We start from the raw sequence: 22,756 nt of genomic DNA on the forward strand, positions 1-22,756 counted from the left end.
AACCCTGCTCAAACAGCCCAGCTGTGGTTCCTCTTTTTCTAGGGCCCCAGATTGTATAAGAACCTTAGCCATTTGCAGACCCCAAGTAGAACAATATTCAATAACACAAAAACCAAACATTAAAAACTCAAACAAAAGCCGAAACCGGTTTGGCTCAGTGGATAGAGCGTTGGCCTGCGGACTCAAGGGTCCCAGGTTCGATTCCGGTCAAGGGCATGTACCTTGGTTGCGAGCACATCCCCAGTAGGGGGTGTGCAAGAGGCAGCTGATCGATGTTTCTCTCTCATCGATGTTTCTAACTCTCTATCCCTCTCTCTTCCTCTCTGTAAAAAAATCAATAAAATATATTAAAAAAACACACACACACCTCAAACAAAAGGCCCAGCTGGCATGGCTCAGTGGTTGAGCGTCGACCTATGAACCAGGAGGTCATGGTTCTACTGTTGCGGGCTCAAGCCCCAATGTGGGGCGTGCAGGAGGCAGCCTATCAGTGAGTCTCTCTCATTGATGTTTCTGTCTCGCTCTCGCTCTCCCTCTCCCTTCCTCTCTGAAATCAATAAAAATATATTTAAAAATAAAAATAAAAACTCAAACAAAAGAAAAAATAATTAAAGGGAAAAATATAAAAAAATTAAAAAAATATCCCTGGATCAGAAAAACCATGTGAATAAAGTTGCAAAGGCAAACACCTCCTAAGCTTGATGCTTCCTTTCTTCTCACAATGCAAATCTGGATAAAGTTCCCTTACCTGGGCTTTCTCTGAGCTGTCCTCCTGGTAGCACTTGGGACACTCCCAGCAATTTGGCAATTCCTCGTTAAGCAACCCCTCTCCATCCATCTATAGGTAGACAGGGATGTTAAAAATCTGTCTCATTACAAAAAAAAAAAAAGCAAAAAAATAAAAAAATAAAAAAGCAAAAAAAAAAATAAAAATAAAAAAAAGCAAAAAATAAATAAAAAAGCAAAAAATTAAAAAAGCCTGTCTCTTAAGCCTCCTTTATTAAACACTAATCACCACATGGTTAGGAAGGACCTTGAAGAGTTACCCATTTCTAAATACATTGGCTCATAAGAGAAAGAACGAGAGCCATTTAGTCTCACATTACCACAGGGAAACGCTACCCTCACTCTTGGTTACTTGATCAGTCAGGCTCTATGAGGAAATCCTGAGTCTGGGGTCTCTTCTCTTGACACATATACTCCAGAGGGTCTCATGCCACTTTGCAAAAGGAACGGAACACACAGGAATGGTGCCAGACCCAATCTTAACAGTGGGGCATAGTTATGACTGCTTGGGTTCAGACACAGGGGCTTAGTCTCTGTGGTTCAGTGTTCTCAATGTAAAATGGGGATAAATAACAATACTCATTTTATAGGGATGTGGTGAAGATTAAATTAATTATTACGTAAAGTGTTTAGATAAATGCCTGGCATGTAATAAATGCTCCGTAATTACCATTATTATCGTGGAGATAACATCCTATTTTATCGATTTTAAGATGCATATTTTTCACATTTGAATCTTTCTGAAATTGGGCTGCTTCTCATAATTAACAGTGTTTTATAATCATTGTCATCCAGGTGCAGTCATGACATAATTGACACCTCTGGAAAGACCAAAAAGTACCAGCACCAATGCTTTTTAGATTTAAAGAAATATAAAGAAATGAGGCAGACCCAACTTCACATAGTTCTTAGAGATTAAACAAGGGAATGCATGGAAACCAGCAGCTCTCCGTCTCAGCTGCACATCAGAATGATGTAGGAAATTTTGAATGCCTCAGCCCAGGTCTGGGCTAGAAGAGTTGACTCAATCTCTGGGATCTGAACTTCCATATTACTTTTTTAAAGCTCCTCAGCTGTGCACTAAGCCTGATACAGACTGAGCACTCATTAAATGTTATTAGCTAATGTTATGACTCTCACTGCTTTTTAGGAACTAATATCCAGTGATAGAATGAAGTATGCAACAAAAGATGCTTACATCCATGAAACATTCCAAAACAGACCTAGAAGTTCCATGATGGCCTGGAGACTCCAAACACAGTCTCCACAGGCCAGAATGTAAGCTCCCTGAGGGCAGAAATCTGGACTTTTTTGTGTACTGGTCTATCCTCAAGGCCTAGCACAGTGTATGACACACAGTAGAGACATTTGGATCAAGGGTAGATGTTACATCACTACATGACCCACAGCTGATGGCCCACAATGTGGATGCTGGCAATTTCTTGTGACATATATTCCAGTTTCCTCTGCTCCACTGTTTCTTTAGACACTCTATCAGCTGAGACCTCAGGAGTCCCCTAGGCTTCTACTCACCTGGAGGCAGCCAGGATGAACAATCTCATTGCAGATACAGCATTCCATGAGTTTCTTTTCAAAGTCCTGTGTCTCCTCATTTTGATCCACTTCTCCACAGAGGGAGCATGTGACTGAGTGAGGCAGTCTGGGCTACAAGAGGACAAAGATAGAAACCAAGAAAAGAGCAGACTTAGATCCTTATCATTTCAGCTTCCCTTTAACTGAGATGGGCAATTTGGTTCCTGTGACTCTATAGTAAACACGTAGGGAACACGGAGACCAGGTAGAGAAGTGGCTGAGGAAGAAGATGGGGCGGGGGTGGGGGGGGGGAGATCAAGTAGCTACAGACCAACAGAGATCAGTTTATTTTCAGTGAGCCGGTCCTGGTCTTGGGGTCCTTTCTTTTCAATCCACTTAAAGAGGGAGGGGACAGACAGCAGTGATTTGCCCTTCAAATGATGGTTTCTCATTTGAAAACTGGATATGGCTGAAAGATTTAGTACTAGCTAAGTTTTAGTACTGGATGTCCCTTCACAACCCAGGGAGAAAAGGGACAAAATGAAGAAAGCTAAAAAGAGAGAGTAACTTTTTCTTTCCAACTCTCAAGTCTCAATAACTTAATATTACGCGTATTTCAGTCCCTTTGGCACCACCACCCCTCCCCCAAATTCTTTACCCAGTAGGTCACTCACTGCCAAGCACTGCCGGAGGACACAGGACTGCTTCATACGACCAGGCCCTCCAAACTTCTTCATGTCCCTGCAGTAGTGGCACACACCACATTCTCCTTGCACACAGGCTTTGCACTTTCGACATCGTACTCGTCTCCGCCGGGCTCCAGACACTATGGGGGAGGCAGCAGCTGGCCTCACAGGTGTTAACCGTGGAGCTGGTTTCATAGTGTGAGGCTTTGTGATGGGGATGGTAGGAACCCGCACCTTTGGCCGGGTGGGGAATTTAAGCTGGGAAGAGAAAGCAGTGAGGTCAAATATATCAGGTAGCTTTAAGGACTAGAGAAGGTAGAAGATTACATGGCTTGGCAAACTATGGCCCGTGGAGAAATCTGCCTGTTGCCTGTTTTTTTTTGTAAATAAGTTTTACTAGAACACAACCACGCGCAGTTGCTTATGTATTGTCTATGGCTGCTTTTATGTGCACTGGCAGAACTGAGAAGTTGCGACAGAGACTGTATGGCCTGCAAAACCTAAAATATTAATCTTTATTATCTACATATTACCTTTACTGAAAAAGGTTGCCAATTCCACCCTAGCTGGTTTGGCTCAGTGGACAGAGAGTCATCTTGCGGACTGAAGGGTCTCAGGTTCGATTCTGGTCAAGGGCACATGCCCGGGTTATGGGCTCGATCCCCACTGGTGGGTCGTGCAGGAGGCAGCCAATCAATGATTCTCTCTCATCATTGATGTTTCTCTCTCTCCCTCTTCCTTCCTCTCTTAAAATCAATAAAAATATAATTTTTTTAAAAAAGGTTGTCAATTCCTTCAGACACATCTCTCATGCTGTTGAGCTTTCTAGGTACCAGTCACTTCAGGGGCCCTCCAACATTTCCTTATCCTGAATATCACTACTCAGAATATACTCCTAAAGAAGACAATCAACTACCTGAGGGTGAGGCAGGTCTTGTTCATTTCTGTATTACTCTCAATCCAAGTATAAAACCTGTACATAGCAGACACTCCAATAACACAGAAATGACTAAATTATTTTGAGGCAACCCTATGTGGCCAAGTAGAGGCCAAATGGGACCCCTGCACCTAGGTAGGAGGAGACAGTTCTTTAAAGACATCTTTCCGCTACACACCTTTATATTCTACCTAAACACTCCTAAAATGTGATGGCCCTGCAATTTCAGCTTTGGGAACACCAAAGAAGGGCCAAACTCACGATCAGAATCAGAATGCTATCACTTACTTTTATGTAATAACTTTGACAAAGGACAATGTGGGGAAAAATTATTCAGGGCCTAACTGAAAAGTCATCAAAATTCACAACTGACAATTTATTAGCTAATGGGTAACTCCTATCTTCTCTTTTCAATTTGATAGTGAAAAGTCCAAATTAAGAGGAAACTTGAGAATGTGGTCTCAATTCAACATAGAAACACCCTGGCCTTTTAAATATATATGTAATTATTTTAACCAGTTTTAAATCATTCTGTGAAAATAATTGTGTCACTGGGCCAGAGGATAGGAACTGGTCCATTCTGGTGAACAAATGCATATCTTGGCATTCCAACTTGGAGACAGGTCTCCTAGTTTGATAGTTTTATTAAGAGCGTCACCTCCAAAGATAGCCAATTACCCTGACCTAAGAGTCAGAACAAACTGAGGAATGATTTTCAGTCCCTTTATATTAATGCGCCAAATGCTTCTAGTTGTCCTTTTTTCTTCCAGAATAATAATGGTCAGACAGCAAATACTTTAGAACCTGAAGGTCAAGAAGAATAGTTTCTTACCTTATCCCTTTTTGGCCACTGTACTATAGGGACTCCAGTGAGGGCTAACTTGGGATCACTGTTGGCAAGCTCCTCCAGCAAAACCTAAGGGTAGAAGAAAAGAGGGCACAGTGAACAAAGAGCCCATCACTCCTTAGCCTTAGTCCCCATAAGCACCAAGGGGAAGGCCAGGGAATCAGCTGTCTCTATTTTCACTTCATTATAGACTCGCTGCAGAACAAGTAAATTGAAACGAAAGAGAAAACTTAAACTAGTACAATACTGTCAAAACTTTTATCTTTGTTCCCAACCTGGTTCTTGTGTACGCACTATACTGTTGACACTTTCACTGAAGCAGCTAGCTACCCTGGTGACAAGTGTTATTTGTCACATTAGTTCTACAAATGACAGTAAAACTTTACTTCACCCCTTTACTTTTTCAAACCAGTTAATGAATACTGCCAGATAGTAAGTACTGACTTCAATTTGCAGCTGTCAGCAAAATGGCAAAAAAAAAAAAAAAAATAAAAAAAAATATATATATACATATATATTGGCTAATACTGAATTAATAATATGAACAGCAGAGTCTTAATGTCCAGCTCAACCCAGGGCTCTGTTCTTCTAAGGCTGATTACAGAAATCTCAACCTTAAATCGCTCTCTCTTACACACACACACACACACACACACACACACACACACACGCGGTCAATTATTTGCCTTTATTCCTATAAATAGGGCAGGAACAATCTTAGGGACAATAGTTCTCTCATGGCTTTAACCAATCTAGTTTGAATGACTTAAGGAATAATACCACAGTAAGAAACTGCCACTTAAGTGAATCACAGTGGTTGAGTGTTATTTTGAAACCTTTAAAGTTTTACAGACAAAAATTTCTGAATTCCAAACCTAGCAGGATGAAATCCCTCTGACCTCATGAGTCTTAAAGTAATGACACCATCAAAAGAACACAAATCCAGAAGACAAGTGACATGATTCCTTAGGTGAATATAGGATATTAACTGTTTAGAGAAAACTAAACTTTGATCCTGGACAGGTCAGTATGCTTGGGCCACCTTTAATAATCACTCTCATACCCTTGTGGGCTCTCAGCCTAGAGACCAAAACTTTCTGAAGCAGGAGGCATTTCCTTACCAAGCATTTTCTTCCTGAACCTAAGGATTATGTTCCAAATCCCAGAGTTGGGACTCAGAAAGACCCTTTAACTCATACCCAGGAAGCTTCTCTATGAAGATCCCCCTTTGCCAAGCCTCCAGATGCCTTTCCCCCTCCCCCAAACTGATTTAATTTCCAGCCGTTTTATTTACTCTGAGTTGCTATGGCACCCTATTCTGGAGCCTCCTGTTAGTACCACACTGCGTGGGGGTAAAGAGGCAGGGTGCGGTGCCTCAGGGGACAAGACTCTGGTATGGGCTCTAATCTCCCTGGGGTGAAAAATTCAGGTCCATTCAAAATGTGTGCTTGAGAATGCACAGCTCCCCTCCCCCACTTCGCACTGCTGAGGAGTAGGACTCTGCCCATTTCCTCTCCCCGAGAGCTCAGAGCTGTCCACAAATAGGGACTTTCCACTTTCGGCAAAACAGACGGCACCGAGAGATCGGCAACTGTTGGACTGTTTAAGAGTAGAAAAGGAGCCTAACTGTTCACCAAAAGCCGTCTAGTGCTACCAGCAAGGTTTTTGTGGGGAACAGGGGAGGTGGAGAAACTGTGGGGTGGGGAGGAAGTGGGAGGAGGGGGGCTGTTAACACATACAGACTCAGTTACTGGGGTCTGTGTGGGTGTGGAGGGAAATGCAGATTGCCTTCCAAGCCTTATTTTGCTGGGGCCAAACAACCAAGCACACCCTGTTTTCATGGAAAAAGACTCCAGCTGAGGCTCTTCATGAAACCATATAAAGAAGCCACCAACCTTCACCAGAGGGGGTTTGGGACAGGGAGCGGGGGCGGAATGCAGAAAGGCTAACGCCTATCTAGAATCCTGGTTTTGAGGAGAACATTCAAACACAAGCCTACACCCCACACAGCACAGGAAGGGGAAGAGAACAGCGACGTCTGGGCAGAGAAGGGGAATGGATTCCCAAAAGCCAAGCGACCCAATTCAGAAGCACATCCCACAAGGCGAGGAACAAGTGCAATGACGGCTCCACTAACGTGAAGTAACCTAAGCATTGTCTTGGACTCGCCCGGCAGACAGTCCTTCTGCCTTTTCGCCAAAGTCCCCACAGTTAAACACACCCTGAACCAGGAAGGGTTTGCCGCCCGCCCGCCCGCCCGCCTGACCTTGTGTTTCTCGTCCCTCTGGAGTGCTGAGGCTTTTGGTTGAAGTTTCCCCAGCGTCTTTGTTTTGTTTTCTGTATTGGAAGTTGTGCTGAAGGAGTTAGGTTTTCTGCCTCTTGGAAAATCCGATTTAATTGAAAATTCTGAAATCTCCCAGAGTACATAAGGCAGGACAGTCCAGGCTACCCAGAGGGAGCAGTGTGCAGCGCTCAGAGCTCCTTCCAGAGACCTTCAGCTCAGCCGCGGCTTCCTCTGCCTGCGAACAATGCTGCTGCGTCACCCACATGCAGCTCCCAGAAATGCTTTGCAACGGAAGATGGCAGGGGGGGAGGGTGGGGTGGGGAGAGCTGGGCTCGCCGGCAGAGGGCCCAGGCAGCCTGCTGCAGAGTCGGGAGGGAGGTGCTCTTCAAGCCTCTCTTCCTGGCCATTGGAGGAGAGCCTGCCCGAGGAGCTGGGCCGAGCACCGCCCTCCTGCTCCCTCCCACCGCCACTGCAATAGGAGAACCAGGGGTGGCCCGAGGGCGCTGCTGGCCGACTTTGGCAGGCGCCAGCCAGAGGGAGGGAAAGCTTTAACCCATTCGGTATCTGGTCCCGCATTAGTCCTTGTATCAGTCCACACCCTTCCCTTCAGGGTCACCTCTTATTGTTAGTTAGCCAGCACTCTCCAGATTGCACACACAGGACTCTTCCTGCTCTCTCTGAAGCACAGCGAGTGGCCTGAAGTTCCGCCTCGGGAAGAGCCAGGCGGAAGCTGAGCCTCTCTGCAGGCACCTTCTCTCCTCTTACTTATATGACTTGCTTCAACTGCCCTCACTGCTGCTCTCCTAGCCCAGAATACAGAACCAGCATACAGGTTTCCAGAAAAACCTTCAGGAATGATACATTCCAAGGAATATAGAGATATTCAAAACAATGTGTCTGTTTAACATCAACTGCCTACAACAGATGCCTGTCTCAGGCTGCGACTGGGAGCCACCATGTAAGAGTCATGCCTAGACAGCTCTTCTGACCAAGTCAAATTATCTGAGGTGTGACCTGAGGTCAGGGAGCCAGCAAATGTGTATTTGCCAGTCTCCTGGGACCTTAACTTATCGTGCTTATTCTGCTCCTCAGATTATCCCACCTTCAGGACACCAGCACTCAGCACATTTCCTAGTCTAGTGGTTTGTCCTGAATGCCTCTTCTTGATTCCCTAGATAAAGCAGCCCCGCATCCTGTCAGATGCCTCCATGCTACTTCTGACAACCATTGGAGTGATGCATGTCACCCACTCTCCTTGCACCAATCAGAAAGGGTGAAGCTCTGAACAAGCAGTCGCTCAGGCTACAGAGGATCATATTTTGGGTCGAGATTGATGTAATTTTTAATTTTTAAATGTAATCTTTAGACTCTCAGAAATGTAACCTGAGTTTTCTGAAAATTACAGAAGCTGCATTGAAATAAACGTTTCAGGCTACCCTAGCTCTCACCACTGGGAATTCTTATTTAGTCTCAGCATGGTTGTTTCAGTGAGTTTCTAGTACAGTCAGTAGTCTAGTATCTTTCAGGGGCTGCATACTTTAATTTGTATAGTAGTCTGCCAAAGAAAGGAGGGACTTTTGTGTTCTTAGGTGGAGCTCTTCCTGGAAATATTTATATGGTCATTCTATCCTAAATCTCTTCTTTGTACTTATTCTTAAGACTCAAAGACTCAATCAGCCTATTCTATTATGTGTGAAAAACTTTCCTTATGTGACATCCCTCTAATCAACTGAGCTATCCGGCCGGAGCAGAAAATGCTTATTTTGATCTTAGTGCTATCTAACTTAGAGGGATGATAAAATACAAATACTTAAGAGAAACATGTTACGCTGAAACAAAATACAAGTTCAAGTTGTAGCAAGTATAAATTCTTGGAAGCTACAGGAAAGAACAAAAACAGATAGGGCACTAGGAAACACTCCAAGTAAGTCTCCAAATCACAAATTAATAGGCCGCCCCTCCCCCCCCCGCCATTAATTCAGAATAAAAGATAGGCAACAAAGATCAGAATTAGCCCTGACTGGTATTGCTCAGTGGTTACAGCATCGGCCCATGCATTGGAGGGTCTTGGGTTCGATTGCTGGTCAAGGGTACATACCTGGGTCGTGGGTTCGTTCCCCGCCCCAGGTTGGAGTACATACAGGAGGCAACCAATTGATGTGTCTCTCTCACATCGATGTTTCTCTTTCTCTCTCTTTCTCAAATAAAATGAAATTGATCTGTTCATTCAAAAAATTTTTTAAAAAGATCAGAATTATTAAGAACATGACATTACATAATACAGAAATATAATGGAAATATTATAAAGACTAAATCTATTTTAACCTACTCTATATACCTTTTAAAAAAAAGATTTTGAAATAGATTTTTAGAGAGAAGCATTGATGTGAGAATGAAACATTGATTGGATGCATGTCCCCTACCGGGGATTGAACCTGGAACCCGGGGAATATGCCCTGACCAGGAATCGAACTGGCAACCTTTTGTGTACAGGACAACACCTGACCAACTAAGCCACACTTGGCCAGGGCTAACCTATATGCCTGTAACTGAGTTAAATTATTTAAAATTTTCTACTCAATAAGAATGTGAATTATTACAAATATATTGTTAGTAAGAATGGCAAATGAAGTTTTATTTATACAGGTTGCTTTCCCCCACTCCTAATCTGGTTTATTGGATTAAGAGCTAATTATACTGGGTCCTCTACCAGTTATTATCTTTATTAATATCAGATAAAGAAAATTTCTGATCAGTGCTTCTGTATTTATTTGTAAGCAAACTCTAGCTTCAATCCCATCATACTCCTGGGATGGAGTCTAGGGTAAATTTTTAGACCATAATTACAAAATAAAATGTTAGAATTTTAGATCGGAGCAGCAGTAGCCTATTGAATCACAAGTACAGTTTTCAAATTTATAAATTGAGAGCTTTTACCACCTACATAATATTGAGGTAATCAATTTGTATCATCTAACAGGCAAGTTTATTAACTGGTGAATTAAGAAGACTGACATCTTCTTCCCCCAGGACAGAATCTACCACTGGACCCTCCCTGTGTGCTCTTAGTGCCCTCTGTCATGCACAGCATCTGTGAACCTAAAATGCACTGACTTTCTTAGCCCACTTAAATGCCGTTCCACCACTGGACTGTAAGCCCCTTGAGGGCTGAGTCCCTGAAATGTTTGCATATTTATTCCAACACTAAGCATGATTCCTGGCACTGACTAGGCATTGTTCAAAGTAGCAAAATAAATGAATTTCAAAGATTTGTAATATCTAATTTTTTCTGTAATAATACTATTTGTTAAATACTTTACTAACATCATTAATTTTCCTAACAGCCCCACTGAGGTAGATGTTATTTATACAGGAAAAACAGGCTTTGCCCCAAAGTCAAATGGTTGTCAAGCTTATCTACTAGTAAATGCTTTAAGAGCAAACAGGAAAATAGAAAAATATTCAACAACACTGAATTTTTCATTAAACGAGTTAGGCACATGTGTACTTTTGTTTTTTAAATCCTTACCCGAGAATATTTTTTCCATTGATTTTCAGAGAGAGTGGGAGAGAGGGACAGACAGAGAGAAATATCGATGTGAGAGAAACACATCGATTGGTAGCCTCTTGCACGCGTCCGACCAGGGCCAGGACAGGGAGGAGCCTGCAACCGAGGTAGGTGCCCTTGACCAGAATCGAACCGGTGATCCTTCGGTCGGCAAGCCGATGCTCTATCTACTGAGCCAAACCAACTAGGGCTATATTGATATATTAAAAGCGTCTTTTACAGATATTAAGATCTTCTTTATTACCAAAACAAACACAAACAAAACAATAAAGTCTGATTAAAACTCAGTCTTCCAACTGACTCCCACCACCTTGCTGTGACCCACTGTCAGCAGTTGATGTGCCCTCCTCTGCGCCCCTGTCCCCTTCACAATGCACATACAAAGGGACTCTTTTTCTTACATTAATGGGACTGTACTGTACACACTGCTCCAGGTCCTTCCTCTTTATTCAGCGTCTATCCAGGACACAACTTCTCAATTTTAGAAATGTGAAATATCTCACAGTAGGAGAGAATTCCATTCTATTTTTAGTCTACTTTTAGGATTCAAGGTTATCCACACCCCTCTTAATCAGAACTTTACACATACTAATTACTTTCCCTTGAATTTTACCATTAAGTCAACACTTTTTAATCGAATCCCCTTCCAACTCTATATTCTATGATTCGCTCTTCATCACTGTAGAACTTAACATTTTGGCATCTTCAAAGCCCTTTTACCACATCACTAAAACGGACTTTTCTTCCAGAGAATATGTTTATGAATATCTCATCTCACCACTTTTTCTCTCCTCTCTTCTGCCAGTTATTTGCGGCTCTCAACAAAACCAATAGGCTGCAACAAAAACCAATCCCTTCCTCTGCAGGAAGGGTAAATGATGCTTGCTTCTGTCCTCCACTGCAGTGTAGCCTTCTGTGCCACAAACACTAAGTTCTCTAGCACTATAGTCTCTAGTTGTGTAGTTATTCGGCACTTACCCAACCCAATGCTTTTTTTCCTTCAGATTTTCAAGTGATTCAAGCTCCAAACTCACTATTATCTGAAGCTCAGATTAAATATAGTCAAACATAGGAATAATTAATTCATTTGATCTTTTTAAAAAATATATTTCATTGATATCAGAGAGGAGGGGAGATGGAGAGAGATAGAAATATCAATGATGAGAGAGAATCATTGATTGGCTGCCTCCTGCACGACCCACACAGGGGATCGAGCCCATAACTTGGGCATATGCCCAGACCGGGAATTGAATCTGTGACCTCCTGGTTCAAAGGTTGACGCTCAACCACTGTTGTCATGCTGGCCGGGCAATTAATTTGATCTTAAGTGAAAGTACCTGCAGAGCTGGGATCTGAAGCTGTTGTCTTCTGATTATGATTATGGTATTGGTTAAACAAAAGAAGTTGTGGAAAAGCCTTTGCAGGGGAAATTCAAACATTGTCAGCCTATGCAGTCATCTTAACTGTCGATTTGTTCCTCATGCTCTGGTCTCTGTGACATTCTATCTTAGCCAGCAGTGGCAGCCATGTTTCTCATGATTCCTGATAAACATAAGGATGCTCTCTCTAGACACTTTTATAATGCTAAGAGTCCTCCTCTTTAGATGTATCTTCTAAACTCATTGCCCTTCTAGTAGCCTCCTTTTGCATTGCTTAATATTAACGACAAATCGTTGAAAATTTCCTCTTACCACTCTGCCTCCTCAAACATTCTTATTTAACTACTTAAGTAAGAGAGTTTGCCTATTTTGATCATGATACTTGACCTTGTACAAATGATTAGCAGATTATAATATGGCTTCCTAAAACTGGATTCTGGACATCACTTAGGATTGAAAATATATTTTTCTTTTTCATGAATCAGAAATACCCAGGCCAAAAGAATGTTAGTGAGATATAAATTAAGAAATCTTTCTTCTTAGGGTTCTTAAAGGCAATTATACAAATTACTAAATTCCCAAAGTCATAATTTTATGTTTCCCACATGTATCCATGATGGAATGGCTACATAAAAAAAAAAAAAAAAAAATTCTGGCCCTAGCTGGTTTGGCTCAGTGGATAGAGCATCGGCCTGCGGACTGAAGGGTCCCGGGTTCGATTCCGGTCAAGGGCACATACCCAGGTTGCGGGCTCAATCCCTAGGGGGGGGGAGCGTGCAGGAGGCAGCCAATCAATGAATCTCTCTCATCACTGATGTTGTTACTCTCTCTTCCTCTCTAAAATCAATAAAAATATATATTAAAAAAAACCCACACCAACTTCTGTAGAAAGAAAAAGAGACATTACACTCAAATTCTCAGGAAAATATATGTGTCTGATCACAATGGAAAAGAAAGAAACTAAGTGTCCTTTGATTACTTAAGGATGGGAAGTGAGTCTGAGATCTAGCTTGTGAGTCTGGAAATGTATGGCTATGTTTGTTTTGTGCTATGCATTAATCATTATAGAAACAGGACCGCACCTATCTCGAACTTTGTCATTTCCTCCCCTAAATACAAGGTAAAGTGATGCCACTTGCCTCTTCTAGAGCAAACCTTATAAAACCAAACTATAAAACCAATTGTCCAGGGAGAGAACCAACTTCACCAGGTTAGACTCCTTTTAGCCTAATTTTAAAAAAAATATGTATTTTATTGATATTTTACAGGGAGGAAGGGAGAGGGATAGAGAGTTGGAAACATCGATGATAGAGAAACATCAACCGGCTGCCTCCTGCACACTTCCCACTGGGTATGTGCCCACAACCAAGGTACATGCCCTTGAGCGGAATTGAACCTGGGACCCTTGAGTCTGCAGGCTGATGCTCTATCCACTGAGCCAAACCGGTTAGGGCATAGCCTCTCTAATTTTCACCTTTCTACTGATGCATAAACAATAAGATATAATGAAAATTCAATCATAAAAAGAAAAAAAAGTTCAGGTCCTATTTCAGTCTTTGAAATTCTTTCCTGAGGTAGCTGCAAAAGGTAGGAAGCACTTCAGCTGGTTAGTGGTGACCAAAGAAAAACTTGAATCAGGAATGGGAAAAAAAACCTTCTATGAGATATTTAGCCCATCTATCTTAAGGTAACAAAATTATTCCCTATAATCCTTCTGAGGCTTAAAATAATCTATGACAAGTTTTAAAAATAACACTTATTACAAATTATGAGCTAGCTTTCTAATACACATAACCCAACCAAGTTTGGTTTTATAAGGTTTGCTCTAGAAGAGGCAAGTGGCGTCACTTTACCTTGTATTTGTATGCCCTGCAACCAAGACATAGTTCCAGACACTGACTTAAAACTGTTATTCCCAGCTTTACATTTGTTGGTGCTCATTTTAATGGCTACCTATGAGAAAATACTTAAAAGAGCTCCCTCCAGTTCAGAAGGCTCAAATCTGTATTCCTTAAAAATAAACTCATTTTGCCCGGCTAGCATGGTTCAGTGGTTGAGCGTCGACCTATGAACCATGCATGGTTCGATTCCTGGTCAGGGAGCATGCACATGGTTTGCGGGCTCAGTCCCCAGTAGAAAGCATGCAGGAGGCAGCAGATCAATGATTCTCTCTTATCATTGATGTTTCTCTCTCTCCCCTCCCTTCCTCTCTGAAATCAATAAAAATATCTAAAAAATAAGAACTATTTAAGAACAAAACAAAACTCATTTCTTTGAGACCAACACATGAGGGGTGGGAAAGGCTTTCAAGATTGCTAATACTGGGAGATCTATCTTTTTTTAAAAAATATATTTTTATTGATTCAAAGAGGAAGGGAGAAGGAGAGATAGAAACATCAGTGATGAGAGAGAGTCATTGATTGGCTGCCTCCTGCACGCCCCCCACTGGGGATCAAGCCTGCAACCAGGAATATGCCCTTGACTGGAATCGAACCCAGGACCCTTCAGTCTGCTGGCCAACCTCTTGAAAAAAAAGAAAGAAAGAAAGACATATAACATGAAGAAACTTGATACAATAGGTTGCATTATGTTTAAAATGGTATATTTTTAGAATTTGCCCAAATATATTTAAGTCTTAATACTAGATAAATTTGAAGCTAAATATGCTAAACCTACTTAATATAACCCAACATAAAACAATTTCTTTCTTCTGCTTGGGGTAAGACTGTTAGACATTGTTACTGGCCACTTTTGTTCTGAAATAGGCCTGTTTATCTGAGGGTAACTTAAGTTTAAAGTAATATTTCTTAATATAAACACTTTCTCAGGTTCTTCTTTAAAGATTTTTAGGATCAGCCTGCAATTTGTGTTTTTAAGACTAAATTTAAGTCCTAACTAAAGATACAAATGTTAGTATTTTCACAACAGCACCTCTTTTTAGGAACTGAAACACTATGCAGTAATAAACATATACATAATTTGTTAAACCAGAAATTATCCACAATTTCTTTCTCAGAGTCCAGACATTGGCACCTCTAACCAGATCAGTTGCTGTCATACAACACAAGCAACTCTTACCTTTACATCAGCAATGAGAGCATCTTCATCTTCTATCCCTGTAGGGACACATTTCTTGTGCAGTGGCAGAGACTCCAACTTGTCCACAAGGCAGCGAAGGCCTTCAAGCTCAAAATGGGTGAGATGCACCTGCCTGTCCTTTCGGGGACTACACTGGGGATCCCACACTTGGCCATTGTGAGAGCCCCGGCTAGAGTCAGATGATGAGTCTCCAGACAAGCTTTTCTTCAGACTTGGAAGACTTCGGCAAGTTTTGCCCAGTCCATCATAATCCAGGTTGACCCCATTGGCTACAGGGCTAGTGAGGACAGAACGCCTACTGCTCAAGCGCCGGGGTTCTCGATCCACTGCTTCTTCATCTCCATTTCCAGATTCCAACCCATTTAACTCCAAATCTGTTTGTATGAGAAAAAAATGCAGTAAGAACAAGCCACTTGGCCAATATGATCAATGAGAGAAATAGGCAGCATAGGAGGGACCTTCAAGTTATAAATAATGAAGTTGTAACACGTTTAAAATGATCTTTCCTTATTCCAACACCCATATGTCCATGGTTAAAAATCGCGGCTATAGGATTTTCAGAAGATTGAGAAGAGCCCAGTTTTGTGTGCTAAAAATAAGTTACCTATGAAAATTACTGTAAATTAGTTTCAAGTTCAAACTCAAATTTGGGGTTATGATTTAATTACCTTTTTAAAAATTAGACAGCAGGAAGCACATACTAGTATACTTAAAAAGTAGTTTTGTAAACTAAGAATTGAGCTACTATAAGACCCACGAATCCGCCGAAACCGGTTTGGCTCAGGGGATAGAGCGTCGGCCTGTGGACTCAAGGGTCCCAAGGTTCGATTCCGGTCAAGGGCATGTACCTTGGTTGCAGGCACATCCCCAGTAGGGGGTGTGCAAGAGGCAGCTGATCAATGTTTCTCTCTCATCGATGTTTCTAACTCTCTATCCCTCTCTCTTCCTCTCTGTAAAAAATCAATAAAATATATTTAAAAAAAAAAAAAAAAAGACCCACGAATCCATCTTCTGGGTATCTACCCCCAAAATTTATTCATAAAGACATTTGTACTCCCTATGCTCATTGCAACATTATTCACCATAGCCAAGACATGGAAACAATCTAAGTGTCCTTAGATGGATACAGACAATGAAATACTACTTAGCCATATATATATATGTGGGATATAAAACTGAAAGCAATAAACAAACAAGCTCAGACACAGACAACAGTATGGTGGTGACCAGAGGAGAGGGGAAGGGGGTGAGAGGAAGATGAAGAATGTAAAGGGGGCCAAATATATGGTGATGGAAGATGATATGACTTTGGGTAGTGGGCACACAATGTAATATACAAGTTATGTATCATAGAAATGTACAATTGTAACCTATGACTCTATTAACCAATAATACCCCAATATATTTAATAAAATTTTTTTAAAAAGACACATACCAGACAATTCATTCCTTTCTTGAGGAGTGAAGTAATAATAAACTCAGACAAAGATGATATCCAGAATATTTCATTTAGCCTAGTAATTCACATTTGGGTAGGAGATCAGCTATTTTTTTTGGAATGGTATATTTTTATTTATTTTATTATTATTATTTTTTAATTTAATAAATCTTTATTGTTCAGATTACAATTGTTTCTCCTCCCCCCACCCCATAGGTCCCCTCCACCCGGTTCCCACCCCACCCTCTGCCCTTACCTCCCCACCACTGTCCTTATCCATAGGTGTACGATTTTTGTCCAGTCTCTTCCCGCACTCCCCACACCCCTTTCCCCCTGAGAATTATCAGTCCACTCCCTTTCTATGCCCCTGATTCTATTATATTCACCAGTTTATTCTGTTCCTCAGATTTTTAATTCACTTGATTTTTAGATTCACTTGATAGATATTTGTTGTTCATAATTTTTATCTTTACTTTTTTCTTCTACTTCCTCTTCTTAAAGAATACCTTTCAGCATTTCATATAATACTGGTTTGGTGGTGATGAACTCCTTTAGCTTTTTCTTATCTGTGAAGCTCTTTATCTGACCTTTAATTCTGAATGATAGCTTTGCTGGGTAGAGTAATCTTGGTTGCAGGTTCTTGCTATTCATCACTTTGAATATTTCTTGCCACTCCCGTCTGGCCTGCATAGTTTCTGTTGAGAAATCAGCTGACAATCGTATGGGTGCTCCCTTGTAGGTAATTAACTGTTTTTCTCTTGCTGCTTTTAATATTCTGTCTTTTGCTCTTGGCATTTTAATTATGTGTCTTGGTGTGGTCCTCTTTGGATTCCTTTTGTTTGGGGTTCTGTGCGCTTCCTGGACTTGTAAGTCTATTTCTTTCACCAGGTGGGGAAAGTTTTCAGTCATTATTTCTTCAAATAGGTTTTCAGTATCTAGCTCTCTCTCTTCTGGCACCCCCATAATTCTGATGTTGGTATGCTTGAAGTTGTCCCAGAGGCTTCTTACACTATCTTCAAATTTTTGGATTCCTTTTTCTTTTCTGGTTGTGTTTTTTGCTTCTTTGTATTTCAAATCTTTGACTTGATTCTTGCGTTCCTCTAGTCTGCTGTTGGGTCTCTGTATATTTTTTATTTCAGTCAGTGTACGTTTAATTTCTAGTTGGCCCTTTTTCATATCCTCGAGGGTCTAGCTAAATTTATCGGCCTTTTCTAGGAAATTCTTGAAAAACCTTATAACCGTGGTTTTGAACTCTATATCCAGTTGTTTGTTTTCCTCCATTTCTTTCATTTGTGATGTTTCTTTGTCTCTGCATTTTGGCTACTTCCCTGAGTTGGTAGGGTAGCTTTGTGTGCTAGGTGTCCTATATGGCCCAGTGGGTCGGCCTCCCCAGTTACCTGAGGTGGACACTCTTGGTGCACCCCTTTGTGGACTGTGTGTACAGCCTTGTTGTAGTTAAGTCTTGATTGTTGTTGGTATCACTGGGAGGAATTGACCTCCAGGCCAGTTGGCTGTGAGGATCAGCTGTGTCTACACTGGGAGAACTTCTGTGCTGGAGACACTCTTATGAACAAGACTTGCAAAGTTGCAAAAGCCTCTGTGCTCAGCTTGGGTGGGGTGGAGTCTCAGGGCTGAGCAGACAGTCTTGGCTTTCTGTCAGCCCTGCCCTATGAGGCCCCTGGGTCTCAGTGTCCCTCGGTAATCACTGCAAGCACCTCTGAGAGAAAGCCACCCTCGAGTTTCGCCCACTACCAGACAGTCCAGTTTCTCCCCCAATGAATCTGGATTCCCAGATTCTTGCCCGAAACTGGAGTTCAGTGCAGTCAGGAGCTTCTGGTTCCCTCCAGCTAGAGAAAGCCAGCAGCACACTCAGCAGTTAGTCCTCTCTGCGCGCGCGCCTCCAGACCTCTGCCTTTCGCGGCTCCCCTGAGTTTCCGCCTGACAGTCCAGATTCCCCCTATTAAGAGCCTGGGTCCTCAGGGGCTCGCCCGGAACTTGGGTTCAGTGCAGTCGGAACTGGGGTTCAGTGCAGTCGGGAGCTTCTGACTCCCTCCCGCTAGAGAAAGCCAGCGGCAACCTCAGCAGTCGTCTCTGCGTGCACGCGCGCGCGCCTCCCGCCGCCTGCCCTCCACGGCTCCCCCGAGTCTCCGTGTGCCTTTCTCTCTACCTGACTGTACAGACTCTCCCCTGTATGAGCCTGGGTCCACAGGGTCTCGCCCGGAACTGGGGTTCAGTGCAGTCAGGAGCTTTCTTCTCCCTCTCGCCAGAGAAAGCCAGCCAGGCACTCAGCCGCCCTTCCTCTCTGCGCGCGTGTCTCCGTACCTCAGCCCTTTGCAGCTCCTCTGATTCTCCGTGAGCTTTTCTCTTTCCTTCTAGTTGTAGAATTTCCACTCAGCCAGCTTTCCTGTGGTTCTGGATGATGTCCATTCTGTCTTTTAGTTGTAGTTTTGAAATTGTTGTGCGAGGCAGCAGTTTAGGTACTTATCTATGCCGCCATCTTGGTTTTCTCTCGAGATCAGCTATTAACCAGCATTCAACTCCAATGACTAAATTTGGTACTTTCAGGTAGATAAGTAAAACAAAAAACAAAAAAACAAAAACCCAGAAAATAAAATAAAAACAAAACTATTGAGCAATAGCCTGCTGAATATTCTTGGCCACACCCTCAGTCCTGCAGGGAGTCTTGAAAGTTCATATAGGCAGAACACTTACCCATGCTGAGGGACTCTTTCTGAAATTCCTTGGTTAGGTGGGAGCGGTTGGTTATGCAGTACACATAGCGCTCCAACACATACCAACACATCTCATAGTAGAATGGATAGCGAAACTTATTTGGAACCTACAGGAGCAAAATAATGAGAAAAGAAAGCTGATATCAATTTTAAAAGCTAGTTAGATAACTGTATCACTGCAATAATTAATCTAGAAAAAACTCTCTAGTCAACCTGAAAACCCAGGCTGGCATTTTCTATCTGACAACTTGGAAAATGTTGATCTTGGGAAACAATCACTAAAGATAAAAGGTACTTGGAAAGACCATTCAGAACAACCAAAAAACTGACATTATTTATAACTTCTGAGTAGGAAAGCATCAAAAAGAAGTTCTGGGACAGCAAGTTACCATGTAAGACACAATATACTTAATTGAGAAAACTGTTTTAGAGTTCTTAGAATACAAAGACCTGTCAAGCATCTTGCCTTTACTATAGTTCTACTCTGAATAAGAAGGCCATGGAATAAAGAATCTAATGGAAAAACAGAACATGAAATTAAGTTATATGTTTTTATTATGTCCTTACATCTATGAAAATATAAGTAGAGACTCATTCTCTAGCTATATCCAGTTCAGGACACAAGACTGAATATAGTCCCTGCTATCAACTCTCAGCTTGCCTGTCTTGTACTTTGTAGTTTGCCAAGATGTATGTCCACAAATCAAGATTACTGTTCCACATGGCCTAATCAGTCACTATCTTTAGTTTTCTTTCCATTTTCCCCAAAAGTGGCATGAAATTATTTCAGCTAAATAATAATAAAAAGAATTGTCCTTTAGATCTACCAAAGCCAAGGAAAAGGCAAATCCGTATGTATTATTATTCAGTGAAGAAGACCAGTGATGGGGACTATCCTAAATATATTTTGTTGTCTTCATTTAGAGAGGCCACCTTTCAGAAGAATAAGCAAAACAACATTTTAAAGACTGTTTTAAATATGCAATTCCTGAGAATGTTCCCAACTCCTTTTCAAAGCTCCATGTCAGGTAGTCTTCCTAAATCAAGGTGATCTGGATGGGAGTCCCTTTTCAAAACCCTTCACCAAGAAAGGGTACAACTCAATGATAGAACATGTGACTGCAAAACCCTTCACCAGGTCACAGGGCACTTTCCTCATCCCAAGGCAGGGGAGGCATGTACTTCTCATTAGTTTTCCAACACAGAGAAGCCAGGCTCTGGGTCTGGGTCTCTTACGTGGCTACAACAAGAAGAGGTTTCCTCCTCTCTTATTTAAAAGTCAAATTAATTCACTTCTCGGTAGATAGGGGGATGCACCACAAAAATTAATAAATAGATGGTCTCCCCAAATTAAAGCCATTTGGGACTCTTCAGAACTGAGTAATACTGATAAGAAAAAAAAAAAATATATATATATATATATATATAATAGGACATTAAACTTTTTGTTTTTTACTTGAACTCATCAGATTATATTAGTAATAGTCAAGATATCACATACCCATCCTGCCTCGTTACATTTTACCTATACTGCCAGACACCAGAGAGCATGTCAATTTCTGAGACTGGGTTCAAATTTTTTGCAAAAAATTTTTAAGGTCCTCATTACAAAATTATTGATCCTTTAAGCGCTATCAGGAGAATAATTAACCAACACATAAGTTTATATAGTATATTTCTACACTGGCATGGCAAAAGTAACCAAAGCATTGCCTTAAATTTATATTTCTTTCATAAAACATCTTTTTATATTCTCCTTCAAACTTTGTAAGTTTATAGATCAATAATATATTAAACATATACCAGGTTGGTATTTAGTACATAAAAGATTGATAGAAAGCAATTAAAAACAAAACACTGCTTCATTTTATAGAAACATAGAAGGGTTCCTTATTTGAAATAACAGAATTAAGCCATACTTAAGAAAAATGGAATAATATGTAATAATATTAACTCCTAGAGGCCTGATGCACAAAATTCATGCAAGGGGCTCAGCCCTCGCAGCCCCGGCTGCCTCAGCCCTCGCAGCCCCAGCTTCGTCTGGAAGGTCGTCCAGGTGGTCGTTCTGCTGTTCGATCTAATTAGCTATTAGCTCTTTATTATATAGGATTATCACAATTTCAAACTTATTAAAATCCTTACTATCTTTTATAGTTTCATTATGCTTAATAAATAAGCAAAAGTTCACCTTTAGATAATTCATTTAAAAAGCACCATATCCTCTCTTAATTCTACTAATAGGGCAATCTCTGTAACTCTAACGGTACCAACCTTGTGTTGTTAAGATAAGTAGAGGCCCAGTGCATGAAAATTCATGCACTGGAGGGGGGTCCCTCAGCCTGGCCTGCCCCCTCTCACAGTCCAGGAGCCCTCAGGGGCGGGAGGCGACCCGGCAATCAGGGGAAGGTGACGCTCCCATCACACCTCTGCTGCTGCCACTGCCAGCAGTACAAGCCTTGTGCCAGCCCTGGTTACTTGAGCCTCGGGCGGCCCTGGGCGGCTGGGCAGCCACCATCCGAGGCTTGCCTGCGCCTTGGGCCAGCCCTGGGCGGCTATGCAGCCGCCATCCGAGGCTTGCCTGCGTCTCGGGCTGGCCCTGGGCAGCAGGGGGTCTAAGGGGACTGGGGGACTCTGGAGGCAGGCGCGCAGAGTGGCTGGACCCGCCTGGCGGCAGGCACAGCCGTGCCACGCGCCTGCTGCCCTGGAAGGGCTGAGGGGACCTGGTGCCGCTATCTCGTGGCTGTGGGCGCTGCCATCTTTGAGGGTGTGGCAGTCAATTAGCATATTCCCTCCTTATTGGCTGTGGGTGCCATCATCTTTGTGAGGGCATGACAGTCAATTAGCATATTCCCTCTTTATTAGATAGGATAAGTAGTTCCTAACCAAAATAAATGTTTCAAAATAGACACAAAAATAGTTAACTGACCATGTTCACAGTAAACAGGCCAATACCTATTCCTTCTAAAAGTTGTAAATTCTTTACTAACTGCTATTTTTAATTTTAAAAACTTTCAAGTCTGCCCTGGATGGTTTGGCTCAGAAGATAGAGCATCTGCCTGGGGACTGAAGGGTCCCGGGTTCGATTCTGGTCAAGGGCACATGCCTGGGTTGCAGGCTCCTCCCCAGTAGGGAGCATGCAGGAAGCAGCCAATCAATGATTCTCTCTCATCATTGATGTTTCTCTCTCTCTCTCTCCCTTTCTCTTGAAATCAATAAAAATATATTAAAAAAACAACAACTTTCAAGTAAACCAAAAAGTTTCAAGTGCAGTACCATGAAGTCTTCTCTAGCTTCTCCAAGATTCACCAATTGTTAACATTTCTCCATATTTGCTAATCTCTATTCATATATGCTGTTATTTGCTGAACTACTTCAGAGCAAGTTATGAACATCACGTGACCTAAATATTCTGTACTCTAATTGCTGTTTAATGTCAAAATATTCTGTACTCTAATTGCTGTTTAATG

The 22,756-nt window shown here is 41.9% G+C and overlaps 1 protein-coding gene across 3 annotated transcripts in view; it reads right to left on the bottom strand.

Moving 5' to 3' along the window:
• KDM2A (lysine demethylase 2A) overlaps positions 1-22,756 on the bottom strand; it is an 89,532-nt gene that overhangs the window by 9,131 nt on the left and 57,645 nt on the right. For all 3 annotated transcript variants that reach the window (XM_008146879.3, XM_054725639.1, XM_054725640.1), the window contains 6 exons: positions 19,270-19,396; positions 15,099-15,493; positions 4,775-4,858; positions 2,994-3,263; positions 2,320-2,451; positions 749-838 (listed from right to left, as the gene is read on the bottom strand). In XM_008146879.3, the coding sequence (XP_008145101.1) occupies positions 749-838; positions 2,320-2,451; positions 2,994-3,263; positions 4,775-4,858; positions 15,099-15,493; positions 19,270-19,396 (1,098 nt within the window). The remainder of the gene's footprint in view (positions 1-748; positions 839-2,319; positions 2,452-2,993; positions 3,264-4,774; positions 4,859-15,098; positions 15,494-19,269; positions 19,397-22,756) is intronic.

Source organism: Eptesicus fuscus, chromosome 13 (genome assembly GCF_027574615.1).
Source record: "Eptesicus fuscus isolate TK198812 chromosome 13, DD_ASM_mEF_20220401, whole genome shotgun sequence".
In the NCBI taxonomy this organism is placed as follows: domain Eukaryota; kingdom Metazoa; phylum Chordata; class Mammalia; order Chiroptera; family Vespertilionidae; genus Eptesicus; species Eptesicus fuscus.